Source organism: Chrysochloris asiatica, unplaced genomic scaffold (assembly GCF_000296735.1).
Source record: "Chrysochloris asiatica unplaced genomic scaffold, ChrAsi1.0 scaffold00039, whole genome shotgun sequence".
NCBI lineage: Eukaryota > Metazoa > Chordata > Mammalia > Afrosoricida > Chrysochloridae > Chrysochloris > Chrysochloris asiatica.
The window spans coordinates 9345440-9356490 of record NW_006408557.1 but is presented as its reverse complement, the minus strand read 5'-3'; the positions used below and the strand labels follow the sequence as shown (position 1 = coordinate 9356490).

Here is an 11051-nt window from a genome sequence, read left to right as displayed (position 1 = left end):
TTGTAGCCCCATTTTAGGTATTCCAATCAGTTATAGGCAGAAGACGGACTTACAAGCTTTCTATGGTGATATTTCTGGCTATTCCTTTCTCTCACCCTCGACTGTCTATTTTATAATATATGTGACCTCTTTTTGTGTCTAGTTTCATTTCTTGCTACCCACCCCTCTGTTCTCCAAGTCTACATGCCTTATATGCTAGCTTTCATACATAGGAGAGGCTCTTGGTTCCTTCAGTGTATTAAGATTCATCTTATCTTGTTCTATGTATGGGCTGTTCCTTTTGCTTTTTTAATTTTCTCACCCCTCTCTGTGAAATAATCTTGGTTTCCAACAATCTCAGTCAGATTCACAGAATAATTATCATTTCATCTCAAGCATTCCTGGTGTTACTGCTCCCTGCCACAAACAAACATTTAGTAGAGCATGCACCCAATTTTGTTTGGGAATTTCTTGTTTAATTGTTTATCTCCTTCTGTAGGCTGCAATTCCAAGAACCAACATCTTTATCTATCTTGCTTACTGCAGCATCCCATCTTAGCACACAATTAATGCTTGATCAAAGAAAAAATAAACTAGGCAGTAGCTAATTATATTTTGGTATATTCTAGGGTATATTCTTATCAACAGAGAAAAGATGACGTATTGCATTAGGCAAATCTGCTGCACAAGATCTTTTTAAAATGTTGAAGAGTAAGGATGTCAGTTTGAGGACTAAGGTGCACCTGACTCAAACCATGGTGTTTTCAATAACCTCATATGCATGTGAAAGTTGGACAGTGAGTAAGGAAGATCATAGAAGAATTGATGCATTTGAGTTACGGTGTTGGAGGAGAATATTGAAAGTACCGCTGTTGTTAAGTGCCATTGAGTTGGTTCAGAATCATAGTAACCTTATGCATAATGAAACACTGCCAGGTCCTGTGCCAACCTTACAATTGTTGTTATGCTTAAGCCCATTGCTGCTGACACTCAGCCAATTGATCTCACTGGGGGGGGGGGTGTTCCTTTTTTTCGCTCCCCCCCCCCCCCATCACCAAACATCATATCCTTCTCCAGGGACTGGTCCCTCCTGATAATATGTCTTAAGTATGAAGTCTCACCATAACATGGGTCAGGCGTACCTTAGTCCATAAACTGGTATTGCTCTTGGACAATTTAAAGAGGTCTTGTGAAGCAGATTTGCCTAATGCAATATGTCATTTGATTTCTTGACTGCCGTTTTCATGAATGTTGATGGTTGATCCAAGCAAAATGAAGTCTTTGACAACTTCAATCTTTTCTTCATTTATCATGATATTTATTTCCTGGTCCAGTTATGAGGATTTTTGTAGTCTTTACACTGAGGTGCAACCCATACTGAAGGCTGTGGTCTTTGATATTCATCAGTAAATATTTGAAGTCCTCTTCACTTTCAGCAAGCAAGGTTGCATCACCTGCATATCTCAGGTTGTTAATGAGTCTTCCTCCAATCCTGATGCCACATTCTTCTTCATATACTTGTGCTTCTCAGATTATTTGCTCAGCATACAGGCTGAATAAGTATGGTGAAAGAATACATCCCTGGCATACAAACCTTTCCTGATTTTAAACCATTCAGTGTTCTGTTCTATTTGAATGACTGCCTCTTGGTCTATGTACAGGTTCCTAATGAGTAGAACTAAGTGTTCCAGAATACTCATTCTTCTCAGTGTTGTCCATAGCTTGTCATGATCCACAGAGTCAAAAGCCTCTGCACAGTAAATAAAACACAGGTAAACATCTTGTTGGTATTCTCTGCTTTCAGCCAAAATCCATCTGACATCTGCAATAATATCCCTCGTTTCATGTCCTAGTCAGAATCTGACTTGAACCTCAGGAAGCTCCCAGTCAATGTGCTATTGCTGCCATTTTTAAATTATATTGAGCAAAATTTTACTTACATGTGATATTAATGATATTGTTCAATGGTTTCCCCATTCTATTGGGACACCTCTTTTTTGAATGGGCACAAATATGGATCTGTTCCATTCAGTTGGCCAGGTAGTTGTCTTTCAAATTTCTTGGCATAGATGAGTCAGTACCACCAGTACCACATGAGTTTGTTGAATTTAAAATTTTTTTATTCCATCTACTCTCAGTGCCTTGTCCTTTACCAATTCCTTCAATGTACCTTGAACTTCATCCTGCAGGGTCACTGGCTCTTAATCATATGCTACCTCTTGAAATGGTTGAATATTGACCTTCTGCATCAGTCAATATTTTTTTCCCATAGATTCCTTCAGTATTGTAAGTCAAAGCTTAAATTTTTTCTTTAGTTCTTTCAGCTTGAGAAATGCTGAGCATGTTCTTTCCTTTTGGTTTTCTAACTTCGGGTCTTTGCACTGTTCTGTATAATATTTGACTTTGTCTTCTAGAGCTGCCCTTTGAGATTTTCTGCTCAGCTCTTTTCCCTCTTGAGTTCTTCCATTTGTTTCAACATCTCTATAATGGAGAGCAAATTTCAGAGTTTTTTCTGACATCCATTTTGGTCTTTTCTATCCTTCTTGTCTTTTTTTTTTTTTAATTTTTATTGTGAATTGAGTGATAGTTAGCATGAGTGTGAAGCTGATGCTCTTCCATGCAATCATATTTTGTTTCATTGCAATGGTTAGAATCCCCTCCATGCATCTATGCATCACCATTCAACAGCATTTGCTTCCATTCCCACCATTAAAAATTTTTTTTTGTATGTATACTGAAGCACCCAGGAATATATAACCATTCAAACATCCAAAGGGCATAACCTGCAAGCCTGCCCCCTGGCTGCCAGCACACAGCCGCTCTCCCTCCTTGAGTCTAGAGTCCCCAGTGGCTCCATCTCACCACGTCATGGTTTCTGCCTCCATCTCTGGCATCGCTGCTTCTCTGGATGGGGTCCCACACTCTGCTCTTCTCTCTTGATGGTCCCAGAGTCCTCCACTCCTGGACTGCAAGATCAATCACTCTCTTCCCTTTGTTACAAAATGTCTACCTTTACATTTGCAACATGCATAATCAGTCCTGATAGCAATTATGCACGATTGAACCACAAGAGTCTTACCCCATATCCTTTCACCAGCTCCATCTAAACAGGTTGGAAACCACTCAGTGGATCTTCTACCTTCCCCCACACCCTCTGAAACTTGGCTCCCTCCTGAAAGCTTGTAATCCAGTCATTTTGTGCCTTTGTAGCCCCCCATTTTGGGTAGCCAAGGTCTAAGTTTCCCATCCATGTCAACCCTGTGTACAGATGAGGTGGGAATGATCCCTGCTGTAAGATTTGTTCCCTCTTTTAAGCTACTACATCTGTAAGTATAGCTCAAGTTGGACCCTTTTGGGGGTGCACTCTCACCCACCTGAATATGTCTCAGCTGGGCAGAGAGGGTGCAACAGGGGAGAGGTGGACAGAAAAGTCTCTTTTTCTGCAAGTCTTTTGTGCTGTATCAGCCTGGCTGTGGCCCCACCCTCTGATCTCCACCTAGGCTGCAAAGCTGCAGGCAGCATCCCAGTTGATTCAGTCAGACTTCTCCGCGGATACATACCCAAAACTGCTTCCCGCCCCTGCCACACTTTATATTAGATCTAAAGACAGATATAAAGCTCTGGAACTGGCCCATTAAAGCTCCCTCTCTGTTTCCTTTGTGCCTCTGCCAAGGAGCCTCCACTGTCTGTCACCACTTTTCCTGCCCCCAAACCTGAAGTCCCTTCTTGTCTTCTTAATGAACCTTTGCTTTCTTCCTGTATGATGTTCTTGATGTCCTCTCACAACTCTTCTGGTCTTTGTCATTTGTGTCTTTGGCATCAAATATGCTATTGAGATGATTTCTTAATTCAGGTGGAATTGTTGCAGGTCATAGTTTGGCTCTGGTGGGTTTTTTAAAAAAAATTATTCAGCTTCAGCCTGAACTTGGCATAGGAGCAATTGATGTTCTGTTTCACAGTCTGGCCCTGACCTTGTATTGGCTGAAGAGACGGAGTTTTCCCACCATCTCTTTCCAAAGATGTAGTCAGTTTGATTTCTGCGGCTTCAATCTGGTGAGGTTCATGTGCATAGTCATCTTTTACGTTGTTTAAAAAAGACATTTGCAATGAACAAGTTATTGGTCTTGCAAAATTCTATAGTGAGATACCCAGCATCTTTTGTATCACATAGGCCACATTTTTCGACTACTGATCTTTCCTTTTTCTTTTTGTTTCCAACTTTGCATTCTAATCACCAGTAATTATCAACACATCTTGATTGCATGTTTGATCAAATTCAGACTGAAGAAGTTGGGTAGAATTATTTCATTTCATCATTACTGGCTTTAGTGGTTGGTGCATAAATGTGGATGGTAGTGGTATTAAGTGGTTTTCCTTATAGACATATGGATATTATATTTTGAAGTATAATGCTGTTTATCATAGGATATCTTGAAATGTTCTTTTTGACGATGAACACCACGCTATCCCTCTATAATGTCATTCCTGGCATAGTAAACCATGTGGCTGTCAGATTTAAAATGGCCAATACCAGTCCATTCTGCTCACTAATGCCTAGGATATCAAATTTTTTTTTAGCTCATTTTTGACAACTTCCAATTTCCCTAGATCCATTGTTTGTACTTCCCATGTTCTGATTATTAATAGATATTTACAGCTGTTTCTCCTCATTCTGAGCTGTGCCTCATCAGCAAATGAAGGTACTGAAAGCTTACACCTTTCACATCATCATGGTCAACTCTACTTTGAGGAGGCATCATGTTCCCCAGTCATATTTTGGGTGCCTTCCAATCTGGTGCTAATCATAATTTCTCAGTATTTAATATTTTGATGCTGACAGTGTTCCACTGCTATTCATAAGGTTTTCTATGACTAGACATTCAGGAGTAATCTATCTCTTCTTCTTTCTAGTCTGTGATAGTCTGGAAACTCAGCTAAAACCTGTCCACCCTGGGATGACCCTGATGGTATTTACTTCACCAGTAATTGCTTCAAGTTCTCTTTAGTTTCAGCAAACAAAGCTGTGTCATCTGCATACTGCAGATTGTTAATAAGCCTTTCTCCAATCCTTATGCTATGTACTCTTCTTCATGAAACCCGATTTCTTGGATGATTTTCTCAGCACACACACACTGAATAAGCATGATGAAAGGCTACAACTCTGATACACCTCTTCTGATTTTAAACTACACAGTTTCTCCATGTTCTGTCTGAACAATGATTTGTCTATGTACAGATTCCACATAAGCACAATTAAGTGTACTGGAATTCCCATTCTTCACAATGTTACCCATAGTTCTTTATGATCCACACAGTTTAATGCCTTTGTATAGTAAAAAAACAAACACACAAGTAAATACTTTTATGATAGTCTCTCTGCTTTCAGCCATGAGCCATCTGCCTTTGGTAATGCTATTTCTTGTTCTATGTCCTCTTCTGAATCAGCTTGAATTTCTGGCAGCTCCCTGTCAATATACTGCTCCAATTGTTTTTGAATTATCTTCAGCAAAGTTTTACTTGCGTGTGATATTAATGGTATTATTCAATAATTTATGTAATCCGTTGGGTCACCTTTCTTTGGAATGGGCACAGATATGAATCTCTTTCAGTCAGTTGGCCAGATAGTTGTCTCCCAAATTTCTTGGCATACGCTATTATATTTATGTGCTGTAGGATAAGTGCAGGACTGCAAGGTTGGTGTGTCAAACTCACCATTCACTCTTCAGAAATCTTATTCTGGATCATTATGAGTCAGAACCTACTTGACCTGCACTTAACAACAATAACATGTATCGGGTTTCCAAGTAGTGGCTGGTGAGTTTGAACCACTGACCTTGTGGTTCAAACCAGTCTTGTGTTTGAGTGCTTATCCTACAGGGCTATACCAGGACTCCAGAACAACAACCATATTTATGGATATATTGGTCACATATGTAGAAATATCTTTGGTCAAACCTATATATATTCATATGGGTCAGAAGTGACTCAACAACAACAGTTTAGAGCCATGGTGTGATGCTGGCAGAGTAAGCACTAGACTGAAAAGTCACAAGGTTGGTGGTTCAAACTCACCAGTCACTTCTCGGACACCATATATAGGGTTGCTATGAATTGGAACAGACTTGAACACATTGAACAACAACAGATTTAGACACACTATCCTGTTTTCTACTTGATGCAAGAAGAAATCTTGAAATGTAGTTTCTGGATTGCAGTAGAAATTTTCATGTGTAGAGGCGGACATTTTGGTTTGTTGTTGTTAGGTGCCATCGAGTTGGTACCAACTCATGGCAACCTTCTGCACAGCAGACCGAAACACCGCCCGATCGGGGGCCAACCTTACTATTGTTGTCACGTTTGAGTCCACTGATGCTGCCACTTGGCCAATCCATCTCATTGGGGGTCTTCCTCTTTTTCTCTTACCATCCACCTTACCAAACATGATATCCTTCTCCAGTGAATGCTCCCTCCTGACAATATGTTCAAAGTATGAGAGACGAAGTTTGGCCATCTTGGCCTCTAAGGAACACTCTGGCTGCACTTCGTCCACAATGAATCTGTTGGTTTTTTTGGCAGCCCATGGCACTTTCAATATTCTTCTCTGACACCATTATTCAAAGGCATCAATTCTTCTATGGTCTTCCTTATTCACTGTCCAGCTTTCACATGCATATGAGGGTATTGAAAATACCATGGCTTGGGTCAGGCGCAGCTTAGTCCTCAAGCTGACATCTTTGCTCTTCAACACTTTAAAAAGTTCCTGTGCAGCAGATTTGCCTAATGCATTATGTCGTTTGATCTCTTGACTGCTGCTTTCATGAGTATTGATAGTTGATCCAAGAAGAATGAAGTCCTTGACAATGTCTATCTTTTCTCCATTGATAAGAATGTTGTTTATTGGTCCAGTGGTGAGGATTTTTGTTTTGTTTACACTGAAATGTAATCCATACTGAAGACTATGCTCTTTGATCTTCATCAATAAATGTTTTAAGTCCTCTTCACTTTCAGCAAGCAAGGTTGTATCATCTGCATATCGCAGGTTGTTAATGAGTTTTCCTCCAATCCTGATGCCACATTTTTCTTCATAGAACCCAGCTTCTCAGATTATTTGCTCAGCTTACAGGTTGAATAATTATGGTTAAACAATACAATCTTGTTACACACTCCTTTCTTAATTTTAAAACATTCAGTGTTCCCATGTTCTGTTTGAACAACTTCCTCTTGGTCCAGGTACAGATTCCTCATGAGCACAATTAAGTGTTCTGGAATACTCATACTTTGCAATGTATTCCATAGCTTGTCGTGATTCACACAGTCGAAATCCTTTACATAGTCAATAAAGCACAGGTAAACATCTCTCTGATATTCTCTGCTTTCAGCCAACATCCATTGGACATCGGCAATGATATCCCTTATTCCACAGCCTCTTCTGAATCTGGCTTGAACCTCTGGAAGTTCTCTGTCAATATATGATTGTAGCTGTTTCTGAATTACCTTTAGCAAAACTTTACTCACATGGGATACCAAAGAGATTATCTGATGATTTCCGCATTCTGTTGGGTCAGCTCTCTTTAGAATGGGCACAAATACAGATATTTTCCAATCAGTCGGCCTGATAGTTGTCTTCCAAATTTTTGGGCAGAGATGAGTGAGTGCCTTCTGTGCTGCCTCACTTTCTTGAAAGATTGCAATTTTTATTCCATCAATTCCTGGTGCCTTGTTCTTTGCCAATTCCTTCAGTACCTTGGACTTCCTCCCTCAGTATCATTGGCTTTTGATCATATGCTACTTCTTGAAATGGTTGAACATTAACCATTTCCTTTTGGTACAGTGACTTTGTGGATTCCTTCCATCTTCTCTTGATGCTTTCTGCACCATTCAATAATTTGCCCAGTGAATCTTTCAATAAAGAAAGTCAAGGCTTACATTTTTTTCTTCAGATTCCCTAGTTTGAGAAATGCTGAGCGTGTTCTTCCATTTTGGTTTTCTGATTCCACATTTTATTGTAATATTTGGCTTTATCTTCTCGAGGTGATCTTTGAAATTTTCTTTTCAGCTCTTGGACATCCTCATTTCTTCCATTTGCTTTAGCATCTTTATGCTAGAGAGCAAGTTTCAGTGTCTCTTCTGACATCAATTTTTACCTTTTCTTTCTTTCTTCTCAATGACTTTTTGCTTTCTTCATGTGTAGTGTTCTTGATGTCATCCCACAACTCTTCTGGTCTTCGGTCTTTAGTGTTTAATGTATCAAATCTGTTCTTCAGATGATCTCTAAATTCAGATGGGATATATTAAAGGTCATATTTTGGCTCTTGTGGACTTGTTTTCATTTTCTTGAGCTTCAGTTTGAATTTGCATATGAGTAAATTGATGGTCTGTTTCACAGTCTGCCCCTGGCCTTTTTTTGACTGATGATATGAAGCTTTTCCATCGTCTGTTTGCGCAGATGTAGTCAATTTGATTTCTATGTATTCCATCTGATGAAGTCCATGTGTACGTATAGCCATCTCTTATGCTGACTAAAGAAGGTATTTGAAATGAACATTCAATGTAATTATCAATTGTTGTTGCTGTTGTTGTAAAGTGCTGTGAAGTTGGTTTCGACTCATAGTGACCCTCCATAGGTTTTCCTAGGCTGCAAATCTTTATGGGAGCAGATAGCCTCATCTTTGTCCTGCAAAACAGCTGGTAGTTTCAAACCACTGACCTTGACTAGCAGCCTGATTCATAACCACGACGTTACCAGAGATAGGTATGGATTAATTGCTGTTATTATGTTGTTGTTGTTTTGTGGTGCTCCTGGTTTCTTTGTTTTGCATGTCTTCCTGTGCTGAGTTCGTGTTTTTGTGTTCTTTCATAGTTTTAGTGTTTCCATATTCTTGAATTTTCATTTATGAAGAATTCATTATCTTTGAGGTTACTGTATATTCTATTAACTTTTCCCTCCATTTAAGACAGTCTATTTTATCCTATAATCTACCTGACCATCTCACCACCTGGTTTGTTTGTAAATACCATCAGCACCTAGTCAAATGAACAGGGTCACCATCTGCATCTTGCAAGCTGATCATTCTGGGTTCTCCTTTCATAACGAATACAAATGCATTGCATGCAAAACAGACATACTTGACAGAGTAGGGGTTGCAAACAATTGCTTATGAGCCAGAGTGTATCAGCCTCCTGTTTTTGTTTAGCCCATGAGCTAAGAAGGATTTTAAGACTTCTAAATGGTTCAAAAGAAGCAAAATATATCATGATGTAAAGCTGATACGATATTCAAATTTCAGGTCTATTAAATTAAGTTGTATTGAAGACAGCTCTGCCTATTCTTTGTTTTATCTCTGGCTGTTTTCATGTTACAGTGACAGAGCTAAGCAGCTGTGATAGAGGCTGTATGACCCACAAAGTCCAAAATATGTACTCTCTAACCCTGTACAGGAGTCCTGGTGTTGAGATGTAGGATAAGCACTGGACTTGTAACTTCAAGGTCAGTGCTTCACATCCACCAGCCACTCCCTGGAAACCCTACACAGGGTTGCTGTCAGAACTGACTTGATGATACTTAACACCAACAGTCCTGTACAGAAACAATTTGCTTACCTTAGGACTGGAGTCCTAAATGTTTCCTTAGTCTGGCTTTGGAAAACCTTTGTTTTCCCCTGAAACTGAGCACTTTCACATCTCCCTTGAGGTGAAGCCACAGTGGCCAAGGTCACTGAAAACACATCTGCATAGCCTACATTTAAAGTGAAGAGAACAACTTACGTAGGATCCATAATCCACTGCCAGTGTCTGCAGAGCCCAGGGGAGCCCCAGGCCAATCAGGATATCGAACACGTTGCTTCCAATGGAGTTGGATACAGCCATGTCTCCCATGCCTGCAAGGAAAAGAGGTAGCTCAGGTGAGGGAAGTGACCACATGCCTTGGTCCTGAAGCCAGAAAGTCTTTACTAGTTCCCATCCTTGGTTCCCTATCAGGCTATCACTGTATAAGAACAATTACAAACAATTACAAAATGTGAAAACTACATTCTATTGAAATGTTAGCCTTATAGCAAATAGGATCACTGATCCAATGTAAGTGATTCCATGAACTGAATGTGGTTCCTACAGTCCTGAGGGTGCCTTATAGAAAAAAAACAAACTCATCAGTCCTAGGAACCAGCTCACTTAGCTCACTCATTTATCAATTCCTCTCTCCTCTGCACTACATTCAGTTCTTCTAATTAATGAAATAAAATTCAAAAAAAGAAAATACTGCTTATTTATGTTGACAATATACATAGCAAAACATCCACCGATTCACTCGTTTCTACATATACAGTTTGTGTCTTTGATTGTCCAACCATTTCACCATCGTTTTTTTGAGTTGTCCCTCCTCATTAACAAACTCATTGTTCCTGAAGGTTTGTATCAATTCTTTTGAGTAACTGTTGTCAATTTGATCCCATATAGTTTTTAAAAGAACCTAATACTCAAGAAGGCCATTTTTACTAGTTAAGCTAACTTAGGAACCCTGGTAGCATATGGATTATGAACTGGGTTGCTAACCACAAGGACAGCAGTTCTAATCAACCAGTCACTCTGCAGGACAAAGATGAGACTTTCTGCTCCCATAAAGACTTGCAGCCTGGGAAACCCTATACAGAGTGGCTATGAGTCAGAACACAACCACCACCACCACCAAGCTAAACTATAATTTTAAGATGACTTTAGGGGATATGTTGAGTTTAAGGTTTAAAGACTTAGGACAATAGTTTCAGAGGTTCATCGAGCCGCCATGACTCTAGAAAGTTTATAGTCCTTGATCATTTGAAATTCTGTTCTGAATTTTGATCAGGATTCTTCCATGAAATCTGTTATCAAAATGTTCAGTCACGGTAGCCAGGGACCATCCAGTTCTTCTAGTCTCATGACACAGGAGACAGCTGTTCATGGAAGCACTTAGCTACACAGTTTTTTTTCCTCCTTCCATTTTGTTGTTTTAGGTTGAAGCCATGGATGCCTGACCGATCCTCGGAGATAAAGGTATAGACATTTTTATTTATTTTTTAGTATCTGTTTATTGGTCT

General features: G+C 39.6%; 1 protein-coding gene across 1 annotated transcript in view; it reads right to left on the bottom strand.

Annotated features, from left to right (window-relative positions):
• SLC24A3 (solute carrier family 24 (sodium/potassium/calcium exchanger), member 3) overlaps nucleotides 1-11051 on the bottom strand; it is an 820359-nt gene that overhangs the window by 31384 nt on the left and 777924 nt on the right. Inside the window, exon 15 of the mRNA XM_006860745.1 lies at nucleotides 9745-9857. Within this exon, the coding sequence (XP_006860807.1) occupies nucleotides 9745-9857 (113 nt within the window). The remainder of the gene's footprint in view (nucleotides 1-9744; nucleotides 9858-11051) is intronic.